The sequence below is a fragment of the Ceratotherium simum genome, chromosome 25 (genome assembly GCF_057802395.1).
Source record: "Ceratotherium simum simum isolate JZ-2026a chromosome 25, ASM5780239v1, whole genome shotgun sequence".
Lineage (NCBI taxonomy): Eukaryota > Metazoa > Chordata > Mammalia > Perissodactyla > Rhinocerotidae > Ceratotherium > Ceratotherium simum.
In genome coordinates this window covers 43,255,282-43,281,210 of record NC_141924.1, presented here as the reverse complement: position 1 = coordinate 43,281,210, position 25,929 = coordinate 43,255,282, and the positions used below count along the sequence as shown (strand labels likewise).

Sequence of the window (25,929 nt, the reverse complement as noted above, 5' to 3'; positions counted from 1 at the left end):
AAGTGCACGTGTTCTGCTGCGCCGGCCTGGGGTTCACCAGTTCGGATCCCGGGTGTGCACCGATGCACTGCTTGACAAGCCATGCTGTAGCAGCATCCCATATAAAGTACAGGAGGATGGGCATGGATGTTAGCCCAGGGCCAGTCTTCCTCAGCAAAAAGAGGAGGATTGCCAGATGTTAGCTCAGGGCCGATCTTCCTCACAAAAAAAAAAAAAATCCAACCCAACCTCAGAGATGTTAAAATGGAGGGGGGTGCTTTTTAGAATAAATGAAGCACAGTATTAATGTGAGACTGGAATTATGTTTTTCCCTAAACGTTTCGTAGAACTTGTTTGTAAACCTATCTGGGCTTCATGTTGTCTTTGTAATCTATATTACTAATTAGATTACAAAAGTTACTAGAATTTTCTGTTACTGAGTCAATTTTAGGAAGTAATATCTTTCTGAAAATTTGTCATTCCATCTAATTTTTCAAATTTATTGGCTTAAAGCTGTATATCTTATCTTTTAAACATCTGCTTCTATTTTTAATTGTGTTCCCTTTTCATTCCTAATGATGTTTATTTCCTCGTTTTTCTCCTTAATCTTGCCAAAGATTTGATAATTTTATTAGCCTTTCCAACAACCAACTTTGTCTTTCCTGATACTCTCAACTAAGTCTATTCTCTGTACTATTTCCTTCCTTCTATCTACTTTGGGCTTATTCCATTATTTTTCTAACTAAGTTAAATGCTTACTTAATTCACTACTTTTCAGTCTTCCTTCTTGTCAAGTATCAGCACTGAAACTATTATTTTCTAGATTTCCTGCTTGGCAACTGTGAGGCCTCCTTAATCAGAGGGTTGTTGTCTTTCATCAATTCTGAAAGTTTCTCAGCATTATGTCTTTTAATATTGCCTTTAATCCATTAAATTACATTCTGGAATTTATAATTCCAGTACAGACTTTGGTGTGGATGGTAGGTAGTTTACACAGATTCTCTCTGATAGTCTGATTCTCTCTCATGTGTTGATTGATTTTTCAACATCCTTGCCCGTATTTGGTGTTGTTGGTGTTTTGGATTTTAGCCATTCTAATAAGTGCATAATGGGATATCATTGTTGTTTTGTTTATTGATTTTCAATTATGAATTCATATGTAATTCTTTGAGGCCTGTGTTTAAAATATTCTCTTCTAAAGAGCATCTGTGTCAATTCTTCCAGGCACCTGAGAATACTAGTAACCCAAGACCATTTTAAACTAAACTGGGGGTGTTTTTGTCTTTGCCTGGAGATAGTATGAATTCTGGCCCCAAGCCTACAGAGATGTGTGTCTGCGCTTCTCTCTCCCCCATTCTACCTAGACTCAACACCAAGAGGGGCAAATACACCATCCTTTTCCTCTGTGGGCACATCTTCCAGTTTTTTTAAACTAAAAATGCTGCCCTTTAGGACTCCTAATTTCATGTGGAGAGATGTCCAATCCAAATTTCCACCATGAACAGGCCACAGACCTTTTCTCCTTCCTCTTGTTAAAACCTAGGCTTTAAATCTTCAGGAATCAGCAAGTGCCTGACAAATACTGGCTGCAGAGCTCATTACCTCTCTGGATTCCTACTCCCTTAATAATTCAGCCCTTCCTACTAATTCCCTTACTTTACTGACAGTTCAACCACACTTGAAAAATAAATTTTTAAAACACTGTATCCAGCATTTTGATGCTTTTACTAGGAAGGTTTTCTCTGAACATTTGGTTGCCATGCTACTAGAACTGAAAGTTCACTTATATGTCGTCATGTTTCCTTATGTTTTCCCTACTTCTTGTCCCTAAATTTCCCAATTACAAGTTAAACTCTTGAAGGCTGGGGCTGAGAATACCATTTTTTGGTTTGTTCTCACTTTCTATTTCAGAAATATAAACAAAGCAGGCTAAATAAAGGCCAGTTTGATGGAGGAGACCCTTGGAAAATCCGGTACCCCCAGCGAGCAGCTGTCCATCTGTCACAAACATCCTTCCTTCTCCTAGAAAGAGATAAGTTTGCTAACCTTTCACTGTTTCATTCTTAAATGAAATTTATGTATGTTCAAAGTTACACCAACCAAAGGAAGTGAAAACAGAAAAATTTCTATGAAACTACCGTTTATCTTCTCTCAGAAATTACGCAAATATTACTTGGTAAATTAAAATGATAATATCTTGCTATATATTTATTAAAAATACAGAAAGCTTGCCTCTACATGCCTCAAATAAGGAAAGGAAAATTGTAGCAGTCAACTGTAGAGGTGAAACTCTTTTACCACTCTTGCTAAGAAGGAGCTCTCAAGCCTTCAGATCTTGGAAACAAATGGGGGGAAATCCCCACAGAAAAGAGCTGAGAAACTAGGGCAGGTAATATCTGACAATCTTTTAACGTTAATTTAAGTAAAAAAAATATATATATATAATATATATAAACACACAAATATATATAAGGGACGTTTATGGGGAAAAAAGTATCCTTTACAATTCTTAATGTTCATCTTACTACTTTGTTAAAGAAGCAATTAATTAGGCTTGGCAAGAATGAGACAACTCTTTTCATCTTTGTAAAGATGCTTAAAATAAAGCTGAATTATTCAGTCTCACTTTTCAATAAATTCTTTCAAAGTATTTCAGTTTCCCCTGTAGGAGCATAGGAACAGTTGAAGAACATAGATATTGCAACATTTCACAAGAGAAATTTAGAAAAATATCTTATTCTTATTTTCTTAATTTGCCAAATATTATATTCTCTTTCATTATTTAATAGGTACTTTCACAGCTCTCTGAAGAAACTACCCAAACACAAGGAATTTCAAAACAGAAAACAACCATGTTTTAAGTAATAACTTCAGAAACGTAACACATGGAGGATTTAAAAACTCAGAAGAAAGTTAACATAACTTCTAATTTATACTATTTCTAAAAATAACAATCAATGGCTATAAACCAAAGCATGGCATTTTGGGGAAAAAAAATTAAAGACGGTGGGGGGAGGGGATAAATTCAAGTTCTCTTCTAGGTAAAACAATTTCCATGAAATATAACACACATATTCAAGAACACATATATGTGTATGGTCTCATATACGTTCAGAATTTATCCTAGAAATGTCTTACCAAGGAAGGAGGAATTGCTTCGGTTCATGGAGGAAACTGACTTCTATGTCTCCTTTTGTCTGTGAACGGCTTTAAGGAAGGTACTCTGTGTTAATCACCTGAGATAATACCAGCAATGTCTAAAACTGTCACCTGGGAAATCTGGTACAACACCTTCACATTAGTAAACCCTCTGCAAAAAAATCCCCCTTTACTTTGAAGTCTTCTATTAAGTTGTAGATATAGACCTATCATGCCATGTTTAATGCTGCCAGAGCATTCAAGGTGAAGAGAATTTGCAGGTTTAAGAGAATTTACTAAGGGATATGAGAAACACAATACTAAGCATAGTCGTTTTAATTCAAGCCTAGATAAACCAAGCATGGTCTAAATTATTTTGATAAAACTGACTAAGCAGGTAAAACTTGTAGTTTCAAAAGTTTTTAAACATTTAAAAATTAGTTTGAAATGAACTCATTCAAGTTTTGGCAAAGCAACATTTTATATTTTCTCACAAAGCACTATAACTCACAGATTTTTTTAAAAAATAAAAGCATGCAAAATAGCTTAGGACCAAAGAATGAAAGAGTAGCTACAAGATATATTATGGTAATTCATCAAGCTTTGATAACAAACTCGAACACGATCCAGAGGGAACAGACTATCCATGAGATGAGCTATAATTTAGTCTCTAGGCTCTCTTGGCATCGTCCTTATTCAAAAGCAGAGGGGAAAAGGGAGACAACAGGCCTAATTAATCTACATGTCCTTCTTTCATGATAAACAACTGAAATACACTAAGCTCGAGCAAGTCAGCATAAAATACTATCCTATTTTAGAGACTGTAATCATACTTAAGTCAAAACTATTTTGAAGTAAACTGGTACCTAGTCTTTGAATAAGGGGAAAAATCTGGCAAATACACAATTTTTGGAATAATCTGATTTACCACCATAATCTAAACATATAACAAATAAAAGATTATCTTGATATATGTGGGCTTTAGTGAGGAGAGTCAGAGTCTCTCCAGTTCCTTCCTACAAAAAAAGAAAAGAAAATCCCAAAATGATGGAAGGAAATCACAATGCAAACAACAAACTTAAGAATTGTTTTTAAGGGATAATGACCTACATTAAATTGGTGTGAATCAATTTTCACGAAGGAGACTCAGCCAGAAAACAGGAACAGTAAGAATCTTGGTCATTCCAAAGCACTGGCAAAACATAAATTTCTAACACTACAGCATGCATAAAACAAAAAGGAAAATAGTTGACACTGTAATTCACTCCAACAGAATGGAGTAGTTAAGAATGTGGGCCTTGACAATCCTGAGTTTGAAACCTGCCTCTGATATTTACTAAATTTGTAAATTTGAACAAATTTCTTAACATCCCTAATCTTCAGTTTTCTCACTTGTAAAGCAGTCATAGTAAGTGTGCCTATGTCCTATGGGGTTGTTTCAAGAGTTGAACATAATTTTGCACATACAACTTTTAGCATAATAGCCAAATTCAGTAAGTGCTCAATAAATGAGATATTAGTATGAGTCCAGCAAATATCACCAAAACAAATGCCAGTTTTTTCCTGCTACATGGTCATCCACTCTCTTGTAGGACTCTCGCTTTAGCAAACACAGGAACAGTATTACACATGAGGTTCATATTAGAGAACAGGCTTCCAGCACATGAAGACTCCCCCACCACCCCCAAATTGCATTTATTCATTAAAAAATGAGATTGTAAGTTTCACAAGGGCAGGGACCAGCATATAACAGGTTCTCAATAAAGACATTTATTCTCTTATTAAACACAAAAGTTCCTACTATGTTCCAGGTACTATGCTAGGCATGGGGTAATATTGAAAAAAAAAAAAAGACAAAGTCTGCCCCAAGGAGCTAACAAAGACATTTACCCTACAACTTTCTTCCTTTTACACTAACCCTCAATTATTTTATCAGTTCAATATTCCTCTGTTGGAGAGCCCTTGCCTCAGCCCCCAAAGCCACTTATACAATGCCTTTAAACCGCCCACTGATTCTGACATTTCCTCCTACAGATCCCACCCCTTCCACCAAAGCAATTCCCCAAACTCATCCATTAAATCTCCACTTCCTTGCCAGCATCCCACACTCACTCTGCCACTATTCTTTTGTTGCACACACCTGTAAAAGTGTAACCTTACAGAAGAAAATCCCACACTAGGGCAGATTGATACCAACCTCAACAGAGGCCTCAACACTACTTGGCAATCCCACTATCATGGTTCCTCCACTTTCTAGCTGTATTCCTAGTCCAACCAATCCTTTCACCTTCACACTGGATTCAATTCCTGCTGCCTTCTCTGAGAACTTGCCCAATTAATTTCCCCATTTTCTCCCATATTTTGTATTTCTCTCTATTGACTTTGTTCAGTCAATGTTTAAACATGCATAAATATCTCCTACCTTAAAACAAATCTCCTTTCTTCCCCATGTCTTTGTCTAGCTACCATACACTTTCCTCCCACTTCAAGGGCATAATTCCTAAAAGAATTTGCTATCTTAACTATCTCCAGTTCCTTATCTTTCTCACTCCTCATCCTATTGCCATCTAGCTTCTGCCTTCATCACTGACTCCAAAACTAATTTCACAAAAGTTAGCAAGTGTATCTTGTCCATTGACAATTTTTCAGTTTTCTTAACTGGCTTGACTTCTGAACTGTATACAAAATGGTAGGTCACTTCCCCTCCTTCATAAAACCCCGTTTCATTCTTCTGGGATACAACACTCCTTTACAAATCTCCTTTGCCAATCCCTTCTCCATCAGACCCTTAAATGTTGACATTTCTTAGGACTGTATTCCAACTCTCTTCTTTTCTAATGCTACAATTCTTCCCAAAGTTTTCACAACTCACAATCAGAAATATATTTTACATCAAGTGTGGGTGTGTATGTGTACACACATGAGTATCAGATGAAAATTTCACAGATAAGCTCCGATCTTTTGATCCCATTCTACTTCATTTAAAAAAAAATACTGTCTGGGAATCACGAAACTAATCTACACGATTGTTTTAACTCTCTGTCTTCAATTACTCTATTTATGCTGATGACTTCCAAATCTACATTTCCAGTGCAGAAGTGCCTATTAAATCCCAAACCCATAAAGCCAATTTCCTCCTGAACAACTCCAAGTGGATAACTCTAAAATCCTTCAAACTCACTATGTCCAAAGTTAGAGTTCTCAGCATCTTTCCCCCAACATGGTCTTCTTCCATAACGCCCTATCTTCGTAAACAACTGAACTAGTTTCCCAAGCAAAATATCTAGGAGTCATTATTGATTCTTCCTTCTCTCTTTCCACTGTCATCCCCATCCAACCAATCACTAATCCCTAACAAATTTTCCTCTAAATATCTCTCCATCTTTTTTTTATTCCCACCACTGTCACTCTCATCCAGGCTGTATTCACCTCAGTACAGTCCAGTAATGAGTTTTCTCACATATACTGTATTCTTCCAAATTTATAAACGCAATTCTACTTATTTTGTGCTGCCTACTATTACAGTTTTCCATTGCTGTGCAATAAACCACCCAAAACTTGGTTTTAAACACTAAAATTATTTGCTCACAACTCTGCAATTTAGGCAAGGGAGACTGGCTTGTCTCTGATCCACATAGCATCTGCTGTAACACCCAATATGGCTTCCTCCGTCACACATCTGGTCCTTCAGGTAGAATAACTAGAACAGCTGGAGGCTGGCCAATTTGGGCTTCCACACAGCATGGCAGTGTCTGGATAGGGAGACTTTTTACATGGAAGACGGCTTCCTCCAATACGCAAAAGCAGAAGTTACCAGGTCTTTTTAATGTCTGGTCTCAAAAATCCTAGAATGTCACTTCTGCCACATTCTATTGGTCATAGTAATCACATGGCCAGCCTAGATTCAATAGGGGCAGGGGTGAAGGAGGAATAGACTCCATTTCTTGATGACCAAGTTACAAGGACACATAGAAAAAGAGCACGTGAGATAAAAGATATTGTTGCTGTCATCTTTGAAAATGAAATATACGACACTCCACCTAATTCACATTCCTTCCAAATGCAAAATACACTCAATGCCCTCCCTCCCACCAAAACGTCATCCTATTACAGCATTTGCTGTAAAGCCAGAATCTTGCTATCTAAATCAGGTTCATGTGCAGATGGTACTCTGGGTTTAGCTGCTCACATACAGCTCCTCAGATACAGCTCCTCTTAAGCCAAAATCCCATTACCTCAAAAGATAACTCATCTGCCCCACTGCAGTACGCCAGAGACAGGATTGCAATACACACTTGAGTTCAAAAGATGTAGCGGATGGGAAGTTACAAAGAAGACATGTAACAGTGCCATAGCAATTGTGAAATCTGCTAGGTGCATGTCATCAGTTCTGTTCCCTGAAAACAGTCCTCTGCGGCTCTTCACTCTGCCCTCTGGGCTCCTGGCTGCATCCTCTGAATCATTCTTCCTACTTCTAAGAAATGGTCCATGCTTGCAACAGTTTAGCTTTCTCAGCCTGTTTCCTGCCCATACAAGATCAGGATTCCCCAAACACATAAAGGTTCTTTTTAGTTGAATTATGTCTATCATTTTTCTGTCTAAGCTGGTGGTGCTTCCATAGTACCATTCTTCTCAAAAATGCATGTGTTTCCTATGAATTTTATTGGAATTAACTCCAATAGACAGACACCACATCCACAAATCTCTTTGAGATAGGCCACTCTCTACTTTTGGCTGAGTGTCATGGTGCTGTGGGATAGCAGACTTAAGAGCCTTAGAAGCTCTTTGACTAGTTGAGACATTCTAAAAAGGTACGTCTTTGAGACTCCTTGAAGCCCTTTTGTCTAGCTGAAAGACTCTAAGAGGCATTGTTTTAAATCTTACAGGTCTTGGGCCGGCCCCGTGGCTTAGCGGTTAAGTGCGCGCACTCCGCTGCTGGTGGCCCAGGTTCGGATCCCAGGCACGCACCGACGCACCGCTTCTCCGGCCATGCTGAGGCCGCGTCCCACATACAGCAACTAGAAGGACATGCAGCTATAACATACAACTATCTACTGGGGCTTTGGGGGAAAAAATAAATAAATAAATAAAATTATAAATCTTACAGGTCTCAACAAAGAATCTTACAGACACACTCTTGATTCGATCCTTACTCTGAGGCGATTTTTTTACTGACAGCACCCTGGGATTTGAGAAGTACTCTGATAAGCAAAGGGAAGGAAGAAGACATTACACAGTGGAGGATGAGGATAAATAAAAGCACAGTCTCACTGGGAAACAGTGAAGAAAGCCATCTAGCTGGGTTCATGGTGAGGGGAAACACAAAATGAAATTGGAAGGGTAGAGTAAAAGCAAACATTCTAAGAGTCCTGACTACCAGCTCATAGAATCTGTAATTTATGCTCTTGACTGCTGATTTCCACCTGCTGGTCCAAATGCTGCTACACATATACACTTGGAGAGCTTTATAAATACACAACCTCACCCTAGAGATTTTGAAAAGATGGAGTAGAATCTCTATCTAAGCAAAGCTCCCAGGTGATTCTCAGACACAGCCAGACTCAGGAGCCACTGCTCTAGGCAACGGTCAACAGTCGCATTGACATTTTGAGAATAAGAGTGACATAAATGCAGGCATCCAGTGAAGTTTTCAGTTACAAGTTTATACAATAAAAAGTGGTATTTTCATTTACAATCTTCTATTTGTCTTTATCCATATTATTTTCCTCAGAGACCTACTTCACAGGATCCATGTATTTTCTGGTCATATACATCATACAAGAACCCCAATCCTCTCATAATCTCATCTTAATATGTAACAAAATAATTTTCTATTTGGCTGTTTTGTTAAAAAAGATGAGCCTGGTATGTTGGAGGGAGAGGTCCTAATAGAAGTTAGGAGGCTGTGGTACTATGTAATGTAGTTGTGACATGATAAGGACCTGACCCAAGATGATGATAGTAAGAATGAAAATGAAGAGAGAGATCAGAGTCATGACAATGTAACACCTCTGGAAGAAACCTCAGAAAATGTTCTTTGTAACCTTAGGGTAGACAAAGATTTCTTTAATAGAAAACAACAACAACTTGAGTCATAGGAAAAAATCTGATAAATTGGGCTTCATCAAAATTAAAAACATCTGCTCTTTGAAAGAAATCATTTAGACAATGAAAAGGCATAACAAGACTGGAAGAAACTACAACACACACAGCTAGAAAAGGATGATACTGAAATATACAAAGAACTCTTACTCAACAAAAAGACAAATAAGCCAATTTTTTAAATGGGCAAAAACTCTGAACTGACACTTCAAATACACAAGTGCCCAATGAGTATATGAAAAGATGTTCAACATCATTAGTCATCAGGGAAATACAAATTAAAACCACACTGTAGGGCCGGCCCTGTGGCTTGGTGGTTAAGTGTGCGCGCTGCAATGCTGGTGGCCCGGGTTCGGATCCCGGGTGCGCATCGAGGCACCACTTCTCCGTCCATCCTGAGGCCGAGTCCCACATACAGCAACTGGAGGGATGTGCAGCTATGACATACAACTATCTACTGGGGCTTTGGGGGGTAAAAAATTAAATAAATAAAATCTTTAAAAAAAAAAAAAAAAAAAAAAAAAACACACTGTAATATCACTACTCATCCACTAAATGGCTAAAATAAAAAAGATTGAGAATACAAAGCAACTAGAATGCTCATTAGGAGGAATGTAAAATAGTACAATTACTTTGGAAAACAGTCTGGCCATTTCTTATAAAGTAAAACATACACTTACCATATGACTCCACAATTGCACTCCAAGATATTACTCAAAACAAATGAAAAACAAGTATCTCCACATAAAGCATTGTACATATTAATGGGGTTATATCAAAAGACACAGGAGACAGTTAAAATTTCAAAAATTTGAGCCTCAAAAAAATCTAGGACTAAATTGATTGAATCTTAAAAAAAAATAAACAAGTTCTGGAGTCATAATATCTAGGCTCAAATTCTAGCTCTATCACATACTAACTGTGTGCACTGGGGCAAGGAAATTACCCTTACCAACCACTCAGTTTCCTCGTTTGTGAAACAGGGAGAATAATTTATATACTGTAAGGTTCTTGTAAGAATTCCAGGAGCTAATGCATGAAAAATGAACTTAGAGACATGAAGAGCTTTAAATGTTAGTCATTATCACTATCAATAAGTTTTTGGAACTCTTAATTCTTTCCATTCAGAAGTTGAAATACTGATCAAGAGTACTTGAGACATGGTAGACATATCAAAGAGGTTTTCTAGACATTTGTTCATCTCCCCTAGCAGTTTATCTTCATCATAACCAAGAGTTACTGGATATATTTTATTTCAAAGAAACCTCAGACACCTGAAAACGATATGAAATTTCAGTAGGTAAACCAGAGAAAGATATTTTGCATTATGAAAAGCCAATAGGTTGACTTCAATATGTAATTCATTCTATAAATATTAATTTAGCCATAACCCACCCAGGAACATTTAGGCACGAATCAGGATGTAACTAACACTGTGGCTACTTTAAATGTAAAAACTAAAAAACAATAAAAATAATAGAAAATTACAGGGTCAGCCTGGTGGCGTAGTGGTTAAGTTTGTGCTCTGCTTCGGTGGCCCAGGGTTTGCAGGTTCGGATCCCTGGTGCAGACCTACACACCGCTCGTCAAGCCATGCTGTGGCAGCGTTCCCACATTCAAAACAGAGGAAGGCTGGCATAGATGTTAGCTCAGGGACAATCCTCCTCAAGCAAAAAGAGGAAGATTGGCAACAGATACTAGCTCAGGGCCAATCTTCCTCACCACAAAAAAAAAAAAAGAAAAATTATACATGGGCCATCCACACTATAAGAATTTCTACATGAGCCTCTATAAAATGCTGAAGTACAGCAAAGGCTGAAATAACAGCCTTCAATCTAAAGAATCATTTATTTAAAATAATAATAATAGTAATGACAATAATTGTTGTTATTAATCAGCTGTCATGAGTGGTTATCAGTTACTAGGCTATGTTTTCAGCTTTTTATATGTATTAACTCATTTTAAGCCTTATAAAAGCCTAGGTACTAGATACTATTATTATCTTCATTTCACCAATGATTGAAACATAATGAGTAGGTTAAAATGCATGAGTTCTTTATGATATTAAAAAAATCTTAAAGGCCAAAAGAATTAATCTAAAAACTGGCACTTAGGAGGAAATAACCATTTATCCTGCCTTCCTGTAGGAACGATATTTCAACGTTTACCAAGTAGCCCTAAGACAATTAAGATCTCTTCTTTACAGGAAAACTTCAGTAACAAACGTAAAAATAATGAAACAATTAGAAATTCACCACGTTTCAACCCCTAATGTAACCGGTTCAATGATCATCAAAGGGTACTTACACCTTTAAGTGAAAAGTTGATGCCAACCACATCTATTTTACTTTCAGGTCATAAGGGGAGAAAAGATGCAACTTTCAACGAAGAGGATCGGGCTGTTACCACCTGAACCTACTGATCAACCTCACATCACTAACCGTGGGACAATCAGATCTAAGGGATTCTCATGTACTGCAGCATGAAGTAGTACACGTCCCCTACAAAATAATCTTCCAAAAACTATTAAAACATCAATAAAAAGAAATAAACAATTAAAAAAAAAAAAAATCTTCCAAAAACGTTCAGCCTGAAGGTAACCCAGCCTTTGCATTTAACTTCTAGTTGACAGAAATATAGAAGATAGAAGAACAAATTAAACAATACTGCAAAGAGGCAATCAAACAAATCCAAAAAGTCAAATACTCCATAGGGACACTGACCCAGTTTCTTTAAGTCAAAGGCACAGAGCCGGCCCCGTGGCTTAGCGGTTAAGTGCGCGCGCTCCGCTGCTGGCGGCCCGGGTTCAGATCCCGGGCGCGCACCGACGCACCGCTTCTCTGGCCATGCTGAGGCCGCGTCCCACATATAGCAACTAGAAGGATGTGCAACTACGACATACAACTATCTACTGGGGCTTTGGGGAAAAAAAGGAAGAGGACTGGCAATAAATGTTAGCTCAGAGCCAGTCTTCTCAGCAAAAAGAGGAGGATTAGCACGGATGTTAGCTCAGGGCTGATCTTCCTCACACAAAAAAAAAAGTCAAACGCACAATAGAAAATAAAAGTCAACAAGGAGACTCTTCAGGATTAAAGGAGATACAATGACATAACAACCAAATACAATGTATGAACCTTACTGGGATCCTGGTTTCAACAAGCCTACCATGAAAAGACTTGGGGACAATTGGGGAAATTTGAATATGGACTAGGTGTTAGGTTATAGTAAGTTATTATTCTTAATTTTTGTCAGATGTAATAAAGGTTTTATGGTTATACAAGAAAATGTCCTTAATTTTTAGAGACGCATTAAGTATTTTGGGCCACAATATCATGAGGTCTATAATTTGCTATAAATATTCCAGCCCCAGCCCCAAATAAATGAAACAAACACAACAACAGGTTAATAATTTCTTATATCTACATCATGGGAATATTAGTGTTCATTGTACTATTCTCTCAAATTCTGTTTGCCTGAAAATGTTCTTGACAGATACAAATGAAGGTAGCTTTAATTCATAACTAAGTCTTTTGTTGCATCAAGTTCCAAGTTAAAGAATTTCTCTAGAGGCTGGCCCAGTGGCATAGTGGTTAAGTTTGCGTGCTCTGCTTCAGCGGCCCAGGGTCTGCAGGTTCAAATCCTGGGCACAGACCTACCCACTGCTCATCAAGCCATGCTGTGGCGGTGTTCCACACACAAAATAAAGGAAGACTGGCACAGATGTTAGCTCAGGGCTAATCTTCCTCAGCAAAAAGAGGAAGATTGGCAACAGATGTTAGCTCAGGGCCAATCTTCCTCACCAAAAAAAAAAAAAAATTTCTCTAAATATTCTAATATACAGATACATGAATCAGATGAACCATATCTATTACAGTCAAAATTCTGGTGCACGTTAAAAAAAAAAATGGTAAGCTGCATCCTTTCGGAATTTTATCTTAATGAAGCTTATTTACACCAGTGTGTACCATATAGCCACTTTCAGCTTCAAAAAAGCATTTTGACAACAAAAATACTAACTTCCCAAAAATATATTCAACAACTAAGCAATGAGTGTTAACAGTAATTATTTCTATCTTGTTATATAAAGTTTTTCCAGTTCTAATAATGCTATGTAAAAATGTTTCCATCTAACGCTTGACTAGAAAAACATTTTCCACTGAAATAAAGTAGAAAATGATCATGTAACTTACTATTTACCAGTTAACACTCATTTAAAAAGAAGTAACTAAAGCCTAATTTCAAAGGATAATTCAAAAGTAACAACACCAAAACCTGACTAATTGTGCAGACAGTATAAGACTCTAAATTTAATTTTTTAAAATACTTGATAAGTTAAGTATATATTAGCTTTCAAACACCAAATTTAAGTTCTGGGTTTTATTTTATTTTATTTTATTTTATTTTTTTTAAAGATCTTATTTATTTATTTTTTCCCCCAAAGCCCCAGTAGATAGTTGTATGTCATAGCTGCACATCCTTCTAGTTGCTGTATGTGGGACTCGGCCTCAGGATGGACGGAGAAGTGGTGCCTCGGTGCGCGCCCGGGATCCGAACCCGGGCCACCAGCATTGCAGCGCGCACACTTAACCACCAAGCCACGGGGCCGGCCCATGTTCTGGGTTTTAAAAGCATTAAGTCTTTCCACCACAGCTATCAGTAGTACCACAGGAGAGTTCAAAGCATTTGATTAAATAAACTTTAGCTAAGAAGCAGAATCCAATATACATAACATCAATTAAGAATTAAGAAATGAGATCCATGATCCCTGGGAGTCCCCAAGACTCCCTCAGAGTGTCTAAAAGGTCAAAACTAGTTTCATAATACTTTTTCAATATGTCGACATTTTCACTCATGGTACAAAAGCAATGTTGGGTAAAACTGCTGAGACCTTAGCACAGAACAAGGCAGAGGCACCAAACAGTAGTAGTAGTCACTGAACTCTTCACTGCCATGCCCTTGCAGTAAAAGAAGGCCAATTTTACTTACAAATGTCCTTGACAAAGCAGAAGAATTATTAATCTTAAACCTTGAGTACACATGGTTTTAACATTTTGTGTGACAAAATGAGAATTATGCACAAAGCACTTCTTTGTATTATATTTAAAATATGTCAGCACTTGGTAGATCTGCATAATTCAGTGAGCAACTATTTTCCAAATGACCAATGCATGATGTTTCAAAATCAGGCATGAGTAAAGAGCCATTCAAGTTCAAGAGAGATCAATGGATTTTAATTTAATAGAGTATGAAAAGCTTACTAATATGGTTTCAGATTCCATATTGCAACCAGCATTTAAGAAACTACCACTTACCAAGTTTTGGTGTAGTATCAAAGAAGAACATCCACAATTATGTATAAAAGCTATTAATGTAAACCCCCCTTTTGCAACTACATATGTGTGTGAGGCCAGATTTTACTCATATACTTCAATCAAATCATCACATCACAACACACTGATTACAGAAGAAGATATGAAAATCCAGGTGTCTTTTTTTAAGCTAGACATTAAAAAGATCTGCGAAAACTATAAAACACTAGTTCACAACCAAAGATGATTTTGTCCCTCAAGGGACTTTGGCAACATCTACAGATATTTCTGGTTGTCACCACTGGGAAAAGTGCTACTGACTTCTAATGGGTAGATGCCAGGGATGCTAGTGAACATCCTACAATGCACAGGACGGCCCCACAACAAAGAGTTATCCAGCCCAAGAAGTCAAGAGTGCCAAGGCTGAGAGACCCTGCAGGAAAACAATACCACTCTTCTCACCCAATTTTTCTGGGGGGAGAAGGGAAAGAAACAGTTATTTTTCATAAAAATATGTTACTCATATTAAAGTATAATGAGTTTATTATTGTTATTTTAAATGAATAATAAACATTAAAAACATTTCTTAGTTTTAATTTAAAATACAGTAAGTATCAATAGGATAACCCAAAGAAACAAAAGCCCTTCGAGTCTTTAATAATTTTTACCAGTGTAAAGGAGTCCTGATCAAAAAGGTTGATAATCACTGAATTAGAAGAATGGTATAACTAACCAAGAATGCTGGAGAATATTAAGAGGAATAAGGGGAGTCTAAAGGAAAATGTACTCATTTCAGGAGTATAATTATGGATGACCACAACAAAACAAACAAAAAAACTCTCTAGAACCAAATAGTTATGACAAACCCAAAATAGTTATGACAAACCCAAAAAGTTAAGACAGACCCAACATGCCATTCTCCCCTTAAAAATAACAACAACGCATGAAAACCACAACTTCCTACCTTGGCTGTGAGGACTTGCAGGACTGAAAGATGGCTGATACAAATCTCTGGTTGGCGTTGGATACGCTTCTTTCCCTTGGCGCTGACTCATCTTTCCTGGTGTCAGAAGTTGAGATTCGTCACTGTTTGCTACCACAGCTCAAAGAAAGAGGGTAAAAAGAGTTAGTACTTAACTCATAGATTTACATAACAGCACAGCTAATAACATGGAAAAGGACTATGATTGAAATGGTCTCAATGATTACAGTCAATTTACCAACTAGGTACTTTAATAAATTTGCATAATTGTTTGGTTTTCTTTTAATTTCACTTTGCTATCAATCCAAGAGGAATTAATAGGTATGCATAAGTTATACATTATATTATATTTTATAGACATTACAAAAACGAAAATACATATTCAACTGATAATAAAAAGTACTCAAAGCTGTATTATGCTGTTAACTCTCTCTATTTGTCAATAGAACAACAAGCAAAAGACAAAGTAATTTCACAGAAGAAATACAAACAGTCAATAAACATACAAAAAGATACTCAACCTCATTAGTGATCAGAAAAAAAACAAACTAGTAGCAGTATAAAATAACGTTTTATGTTCACCAGAATTTCTACTCTAATTTCTAATTTTCATGGAAAGTAGGTATGATTCCTGTTTTAGAGATGCGGAAACCTCATCTTCAGAGATTGCTTTGCCAAAGACTAAGGAATAGAGGTAAGATTCTAACTGAGGACCATTTGGTTCCAAAGTCTGGTCTCTTAAAAGCTTGCTGCCCCAATAATCAATTTAAATATTCTCTAGGGCTTTGGCCAAGCTACTAATAGAGGAAAAGCAATGCCAGTTCCAGAGAGGACAGAAAAGAGAAAAAGAGTCAATGAAGGAATAGGGCAAATCGTGAGCAAATCCACATGCCCTAGATCTCCACATCCTCTCCTTTTATGTTTTTGTGCTTTCAGTCTACAAAAACTTCAGTTTTATCTTGAGAGAGAATCATTCTGTCTTCACTCTAGACTTAATTTTTAACTTAAACAGAACTTCATATTCACATTTTTATCACCATATCTTTTAAATCAAATTGCTTTAACATGTTTTCTATTGTGCTCAAGTTTTCAAAATTATATTTTAGCTCCTCAAATTTCAAAGTAAAAATTCAAACACACTTTCACTTATCATCCAAGATATTAAAATTTTATTTTCCAATCAAGTCCACAAAAAAAAAAACTATACAGTGACAACTCCTAAATTTATATCTCCTCCTGAATTCAAACTCACATATCCAATGCCTGCCTTTATAATTGACTCTATTATTTAACAGGCATCTCAAATTTATCCAGAACATAATTCTTGATTCTGCCTGTCCTCCAAACGTGCCTCTCCCCATCTCAGTGGAATCACTATTTCCCTCCCCCAATTTCTCGGGTCAAAAATCTTAGATATATTCTTCAACTTTTTCTTTCACACTTCACATCCAATTCATCTGTGACAGCTTCAGACTCAACCTTCAAAAGTTATCTGGAATCCTTCTACCTCTCCCCCTTTCCACAACTACCACCTTATTCAAGCCACTATCACCTTTCCACTGGATCACAGCAGCAGATTTCTACCTAGTCTCCAGACTTACCACCTTACTCTTTGCTTATGTAGAGTTCATTCTCTACACAGAAGCCCGAGCAATCTTTGTAAATCATAAATCAGATTTTCATCATGCAGGGCCGGACCCATGGCTTAGCAGTTAAGTGCGCGCGCTCCGCTGCTGGCGGCCTAGGTTCGGATCTTGGGCGCGCACCAATGCACCGCTTCTCCGGCCGTGCTGAGGCCGCGTCCCACATACAGCAACTAGAAGGATGCGCAGCTATGACACACAACTATCTACTGGGGCTTTGGGGGGAAAAATAAATAAATAAAATCTTAAAAAAAAGATCTGCATCATGCAGAACTATCTCAATGGCTTTCCATTATGCTTACAATAAAATCCATACCCTAAAGATTCAACTGTGTCTGGCCTCCGCTTATCTTTCCAACCTCACTCTCTAACACTCTCCTCTGTATTCACTTGGCTCTTGCCATGATGGCCTTTTTGGTGTTCCTCAAAACATGCCATCTTGTCTCAGTCTCTGGGCCTCTATATCTCTTGTTCCCTCTACCTGGAACACTCCTACCCCAGATCTTCAATTATTGACCCCTCTAATCATTTGTTGTCTGTGTTCAAATGCCATCTCTTCAGAAAAGTCCTTTGTGGTGCCTTCTGATAAATAAGTTCTTAATTTAATACAGCACAACGTATCAATTCTTTTTTTTCTGGTTAGTGCCTACTCCTCCACAGTTACATTCTATCACTTTACCCTACATGATTTTCATTGTAGCTCTTATCACTATCTGAAATTATATCATTTATTTGTTTATTGTCTGCCTTCTCCACGAGACCGTAAATTCCATAAGAGAGGGGAGTTCTGTCTGCCTTATTTTCCCATAAATCCTCAAGTTCCGGTACAGTTCCTGGCATACTGAAGGTGTTCAACAGAATTTTATTGACTAAATCAATCAACAAATTTTATATGTTTATGAAACTTCATTATCACAAAGCATACAGTGGCTCCTTTGGTTACTAAATCCAAGATCCATTTAATTCCTAAAAATTATTATTGAAATTAAAAGCTTACGGTACTGATGTAGAGAGAGACAAATTGACCTAAAGAACATAACAGAGAGCTTTCAGAAACAAAGCCATGCATATGTGGAACCTAGATATACAACAGAGGTAGGAAAAGGAAAAACTATTCAATTAATAATACTAGGACAACTGATTATCCATATTGGAAAAACAGATCCCCACTCTCATACCACACACAAAGAACAGTTGTATGAAAATTAAAGACATAAATGTAAAAAGCTTAAAACTTGAAATTTGAAAACTCTTAGAAAAAAATGTAAGAGAATAGCACTACAAACCAATGATTCCTTTAAAAAGACACTAAAAAGCACTAACCAAAAAAGAAAAAACTGAGTTCTACTATACTAAAATTAAGAATTCATTTAATCAAAAGATACCATAAAACGTTGGAAAAAAAAAAACACAAAACAAGAGGAGAGATTTGCAACACATGTAATTAACAAAGGGTTGGTATCCAGAATATGTTTTTAAAAAAATAATAACTCCTATAAATCAATTAGAAAAGGACCAATAATGCTATAGAAAAATGGAGGAAAATTTTGAATCGTGATTTCACAGAAGAAGAAATGCAAATGGCCAACGAACAGACAAAAAGATGTTCATCCACTTTAGTAATCAGGAAAATAAAAATCAAGATCACAATGAAACAGACATTTTACATTCAGGAAAATTAACAAAAATTGATTAGTCTGATAATACCAAATACTGATGAGAATGGGATCAACAAGGCATCTTAAGCACTGCTAGTGGAGTATAAACAGATACAAGCGCTTTGGAAAACAACCTAGAACTATCTTATATAATTGAATTTCAGTATACGGTACCAGCCCAACAATTCCACTCTTACATTTATACCTAGAAATACTTTTATATGTGCATACCAAGAGACAAGAATAAGACTTTTCATAACAACACTGTTCATAATAGCAAAAATCAAAACAACTTAAATATTCATCAACTGAAAATAAAATAGATTAATATATTGTGGTATAAGCATATAACAGAATAGTATATAGCACTGAAAAGGAATGTTCCAAATCTATCTCAATAACATGGCTGAATCTTGGAAATAAAATGTTAACTACAAAAAGCAAGTCCTAGAAGATGACATATAACATGATATCATAAAATTAAAAACCAAGCAACACTTAGTGATACATATGTAATTAAAAGATTAAAAAAAATCTATTTTTAAAAAAGCAAAGAATGATAAACAAAAAATACAAACTAGTCCTCACCTCTGGGGGGCAGGCACAGGTACAGAAGAGAGAAGCAGCACAAAGACGGACACGAGGTATTTGTAAGATTCAAGTTCTTGAGTGGTGGGTTCAACATACACTGACTGTATGATTATGCTTTATAATTTACATATGCTACATATGTCCTTTTGTAGTATCAGACAGTACATTTAAGGCTAACTTAAAATATACTATGAGAAAAACAACTAATAAAATTAATGTATGCTTTAGTATCCTATCAGTAAGACATAGTATCTATGTCTTGAATAACTTCACTATAAAAAAAGGAAATCATCTGAAAAGTGTAAATGTAGCTCTGTTCACCCACTTCTAAGCCCTTATTGACTGAGGTATTTACTGTTTATGATTTTGATAATCTTGAAGTGAAAGAGTTTGTAGAAACAGCTATAAAGACTGCACTTCTTTAGAAAAAAACAGAAAGCCCATTTTTCTATTTGTTTTCTCTCACCTCATTCACAAACATTAACAACTACACAGACAAAAGAAGATCTGCATAATATAAAAATCATTTTGATGTCCTACATCATTTGCTCAATAGTAGACTATTCGAATATAAACTCAAGAACGGCAGTGACTTGGTTTTATCTGGATCCCTTGGCATAAAACTGACACTGAACAATGACTTGCTAAATGACGACAGATAATTGAGGAATGAATCACTGCATGATTCCAATATAGTTTTTGACAGTACAATCAATTGCCTCGCCTACTAAAGATAGCATTACAGTGCCCTCTGCTGGTTCTACTTTGTAGTGGAAGTAAAATAACCTTTGCTATTCATACTGATTTACTATCTTAAGTACAGTAGAAACTAATCACACTGGAATAATTAATAGTAATATAATTAACATACCAGCTGCAACTTCTAAGGAGAATATGATTCGATAACTACCATTCCTCACTTTCTGAATTCAACTCATCAATATAAAATCTGAAGAATTTTTGTGTGTGTGTGAGGAAGATCAGACCTGAGCCAACATCCATGCTAATCCTCCTCTTTTTGCTGAGGAAGACTGGCTCTGAGCTAACATCTATTGCCAATCCTCTTCCCTTTTTTTCCCCAAAGCCCCAGGAGATAGTTGTATGTCATAGTTGCACATCCTTCTAGTTGTTGTATGTGGGATGCGGCCTCAGCATGGCTGGAGAAGCAGTGCGTGGGTGCGCGCCCGGGATCTGAACCCGGGCGGCTAGTAGCGGAGCGTGCACGCTTAACCGCTAAGCCACAGGGCCAGCGCAAAATATGAAGAATTTTACAACCTTTGAAACTGGTGTTTGCCCTCAATCTAAGTGAAAGCTAAAATGATGTAATTAAAGTCATAAATAATCTCTGTGCAAATCCTAAATCTTCCCTTACAGATGGTATACCTTTTCTCAAATACTCAAAGAATTTAAATATGTTGGTATATATCATTGTAGCTTTTTCATTCAATAGTACAGATCCTAATATAGTATTATATGAAATTACTTTTCACTCTAAAAGATATATGGTCTCCAGTAAATAAGTATACAGCTGCTGCCTTTTAATAGCTGGCAAAGTACAATATAAACTCATCTCTAATATATGTTGCATATTTTTATTTATATATGTTTAAAACATACAACTGCAATAATTATTGTCTATTCCAAGTAGAAATTAAAGACCTCCACTTATAAAACCCAGTTCCTAAAATAGAACCATTTCCACTGATATTAAAAATTCTATTCTATTCTTAAAGTTCAGCAGTGCCAATCAGTTCGCCTGACCTAAAGACTTACTAATTAAAACAGAAATACCACAATGGAATATTATTCAGCCATGAGAAAGGAGGATATCCTGCCAATTGTGACAACATGGATGGACCTGGAGCACATTATGCTAAGCAAGCTAAGTCAGACAGAGAAAGACAAGTACTGTATGATTATCACTTATACATGGAATCTACAAAGTCAAATCTGTAAAAAAAAAAAAAACCACAAACAACAAGAGAGTAAAACGGTAGTTACACGGGGATGGGGGCTAGGGAGATAAGATTGATGGTGTTGAACCGTACAAACTTGTAACGAGTACTAAATAAGCCATAGAGATCTAATATACAGTATACTGAATATAGACAATAATATTGTGCTATAAGTATGTAATATGAAAAGTATTGTTACAATGGCAACCATATTACAATATATAAAGGTATCAAAGTAACTTGCTATACACCTTAAATTTACACAATGTTACATTTCAAATTTATCCAATTAAAAAAAAAGAAACACAGAAATACCATATGCCTTTTCTAAGTACACATCAAAATATTACCAACTCCCCGAACATGCCATTCCAACTTTAGCTACTTACTTGATGGCCCAAGGACATCTTTGCTATCACCAAGAAGCTTTTAGTGCAGGGTAATTGAGCAGCAAACAAATACAATCCAAACCAGGAAGAAGCAAAACGCACCAGGATTGAAGCAGCAGTGAAACAAAAGGACAAGGAAAATAGCGTTAGTTTATAAGTAGGAAGCACATGCACATCAATGCTAATAATCATAATTCACAAGGAATTTCCTTTTCCACACATAAAAAGATCTTGGCTTAGGCATTATCAAATATTAGTTTTAATTTTGGAAAATGAAGGTGGAAAGAGAAAAATGAAATCACCCAAGTATTTTGTTTTGAAAATTATTCAAGTCAAAAATTACTTAGAATTATAATTCGAGATATGGGTTAGGAGTGGTAAAAATTACATAGAGATGTAAGGGACAGCCAAAATTATTCATTCTTTAAATTTAAGTGGTTTAAAAATATACAACACCCATGCACTATTAAATATTAGTTCTGCATGCCATGAAAGCACTTAACACTACACAGAAATTCAGTCTTTCTTCTAAAAAAAGAAAGGAACATTTACAGAGTGCTTATTATATGCCAAGCATTGTGCAAAGAGCTTTAAGAAAGACATCAACAAAGTAGAACAAGTTTCCTCTCAAATGGCAAAAAAAAAACCCAAAGAGGAATATTGATTAGAAAGATAAATTTTATTAAGTCAGACAAAATTTTCTTAGGTCTCATGAAACAGCAAACCTATCATCTGGAGCTCCTGTCTTTAGGAAGTCAGAAACAGCACAAAGATTGATGACCTTTTGTCTAATAACTATTTGAACATACATTACACTAAATGTCACCTACAGACAAGAGTTTTGATCTCCCTTGGTAAGGTAAGAACAGAGTCCTCAGCTCTCCTTCATTTCAAATACCAAGTATGGTAACATAGCAAAACTAAAGTAACAACCGAAATAGAAAATCCACACTGATTACATTATTGTTTGGTCTTATCTAAAGGGAATGGGGGAATCATAATTGGCTGTGACCAAAAAATAAGGTAGCAGTTGTATGCTTTGTGCTTCTGGTGTCTTCTTGGAAAAAATCTTGGCCCTGTTACTGCCCTAAAGTGACAGCTATTTCACAATGCTTGAAATTATGTTTTAGTGCCTTTAAAGGCATTTGCTCTACAGTCAGGTGCCATATAACAATGTCTCAATAAATGATGAATGCATATACAACAGTGGACCCATAAGATTAGTACCATCTAGCCTAACTGTGTAGTAGGCTATCCCATCCAGGTTTATGTAAGTAGGGTAGGGGAGGGAGAAATTTTCCTCTACCCTTGTAGGTTCTTCTGGCTGGTCTAAGAATTAAATTGACAAGAGATAGATTAACAGGAGAAAAACAAACAAAAGTTTAATAACATGTTACATGGGAGAAATCCAGGAAAACCAAGTAACTCACCAAACTGCCCGAAGCCTTCTCCTTAAATACCATCCTCAGCTAAAGACAAAAGAGGATGCTGGGGACGAGGAGAGTAAGGGACTTCAAAGTGAAGGAAGGCACATGTAGGTGAAAAGGAGCAAACACTTGGAAAACAAGTATTTTGCCACACAGAAACAGAAGAACACGGAGGGGAGCCCAACAGGCTTTTCTAGGTTCCTCCCTCTCTACCACCTAGTTCATGTTTTGCTAAGGTGACTGCTCACTTCTCAAGTCAGGTTTATAATCTGAATTCTTTTACACAGGTAAGGGGAGGTAATGAGAAAAACTTTGAGTCTTTCATTTCTTAAAAATAACCAGCCTAAAATAATCCTCATGTTAGAGACAAATTTTGAGATGACAAATTTTTGTTCCCCTTCAGTACACTCTATGCTGTTTGCACAATAAGGAAATCGGCTAATAACACATTTCTCAGAACGTATCCCCACCTTTAAGCAATGTGTGACTGTATTCATTTTTCTGTAGTTGCCCATTTAAGCTCATTCACTTACAAAGTGATTTCAGCTTTACAAATAAACTAAAAAAAGCTTTGGTGACAATTAACTAATTGTGCTCAAGTCCTTATTACTGATGGCCACGTCATCACAACTAGCAAGCATGTTGGAAGAGAGAAAACTATTTGTGGTGGGCAATCTCTAAAATGGTCCCAGTGATCCCGTCTCTTTGAGTGTACGCTGAACTTGCTGAATCACTTCTAATGAAAAGAATATGGCAGAAGGATAAGATGTCATGTTGGAGATTAGATTGTAAAAAAACTATGACTTGCATCTTGTTTGCAGTCTCTCACTCGCTCTTAGATATATCACCCCGGGGAAAGCCAGCTGCCATGTCATGAGGCAGCCTTGTAGAGGCCCAAGAGGTGAAGGAACTGATGTTGGCCAACAAACACTAGGTGAGCTTGGAAGTGGGTCTTCCGCCTTCACCCACACCCCGTCCACCCAGTCAAGTTTTCAGATGAGATGCAGCAGTGCCCCACCCCAGTAGCCTGACTGCAACCATATGAGAGACTTTGAGCCAGAGACATCTGGCAAAGCTGCTCTTGGATTCCTGAACCACAGGAATTATAAAATAATAAATGCTTGTTCTTTTATACCACTTAATTTGAGGATGGGTATACACCAATAAATAACTACAATAATCCTGGAAAACAGAAAGAAGTTAGGAAAATGACAGAGGCAACTCTGGCAAACTTTATAAATGCTTCATAGACATCTTCTAAAAAGATATTCCCATATTGATATGAATAATTACTAGCTTCCCTAGATTTAGCAGTAGCTTCCTAAAGGACAGCAATGGTTCTAACCATCTATACACGGCTGGGAATATTTAATTTCACAGGGCCAATCATATTTGAAGGCTTCTGAGTTGGTCTTCTATTTTGAGTAAAATATTATGTTCACTCTCATTATACAGTTCTGTTATATTCTCAAATTTTGTTGATTAACAGCACTATGTCTACTTCAGTGCAGCTGTACTCCTTGCCTGTTTACTCTCAGAAAATAATTTCTAGCATATACAGCAACTTCTGAATATTTGTTCCAAATTATGCTGACTCTCAACTTTATATCCTCATGCATATTTATATCATATAAACCTGATTTTATTGGATTAATCCTGTTTTTTTCAGATTGAGGCACCGAAGAATAATCAAAATAAACACTGTCCATTTATTCCTATCATTGATCCATCCATCTATCCATCCATCCTTCTGTCCATCTAACAAATATTTACTGAGTAACTACTACATAGACAGGTATCATTTTAGGCACTGAGGGATACAGTAGTGAACAAAATAGACAAAAATCCTGCCCTGTACTAGTTATGTTTTAGGGGGGAGATGAACAATAACATAATAAACAAGTAAAAATTCATTGTACCTTATATAGCAAAAATACTAAGGAAAAATAATCAGAGAATGGGGACATATAAAATGTTAGGGAAGAATGAGTTAAGTTTTTAGACAGGTGGCCCAGGAAGGCTTCCCTAGAGAGCTGACTAAATAAAATGAGGAAATCTCCCATAAGGACATATAGGGGAACAGTTCTGCAGGCAGAGGGAGAAGCAAGTATAGAGTAGAGGGTTGGGATGGGAGCAGGCCTGGAGTGTTCCAGGAATAGTAACAAGGCCAGAGAGCTGAAACACAACGAGCAAGTAGGAGAGTAGGAGGAGACGAAGTCAAAGAAGTAGATGAGGTGGCAGACTGTAGGATTTTATAAGGCCTAGTCAGGACTTGGGTTTTAGAGATGGGGAGCCACTGGATGGTTCTGAGAAAAGGAGTGACATGATATGATGATGTCTTAACAGATACCTCTGGCTGCTACGCTGAAAACAGACTAGAGGGACAAGGGTATGGTCAGTGAGGAGGTTACTGCAATAATCCAGAGGAGAGATGAAGGAGACCTTGGTGGTAGCAGGGAAGGTGGACCATGGTGGCAGCAGGGAAGGTGACGAGAAGTAGTCGAGTTCTGAATAATTTTGAAGGCAGAGTGAACAGGATTTCCAAATAGACCACGTATGAGGCAAAAGAAAAAAAGAGGAATAAAAATGATGTCAAGTATTGGGGTCTGAGCACCTGGAAGGATGGAACTGCCATTCTCTGAGATAGAAAAGACAGTGAGGAGCTGTTTCCAGGGAGAAACATAAGTAGCTCAACTTGGGACAGGTTAAGTTCAAAAAGCCTGTTAGACATCCAAGTCAAAATGTCAAGCAGGCAG

General features: G+C 36.8%; 1 protein-coding gene across 5 annotated transcripts in view; it reads right to left on the bottom strand.

Annotated features, from left to right (window-relative positions):
* OSBPL8 (oxysterol binding protein like 8) overlaps positions 1-25,929 on the bottom strand; it is a 185,396-nt gene that overhangs the window by 88,416 nt on the left and 71,051 nt on the right. For 2 of the 5 annotated variants that reach the window (XM_004417888.2, XM_014795062.2), the window contains 2 exons: positions 21,747-21,783; positions 15,493-15,630 (listed from right to left, as the gene is read on the bottom strand). In XM_004417888.2, coding sequence (XP_004417945.1) covers positions 15,493-15,630; positions 21,747-21,783 — 175 coding nt within the window. The remainder of the gene's footprint in view (positions 1-15,492; positions 15,631-21,746; positions 21,784-25,929) is intronic. The other 3 variants (XM_014795200.2, XM_014795282.2, XM_004417889.2) reach the window with 3 other exon arrangements.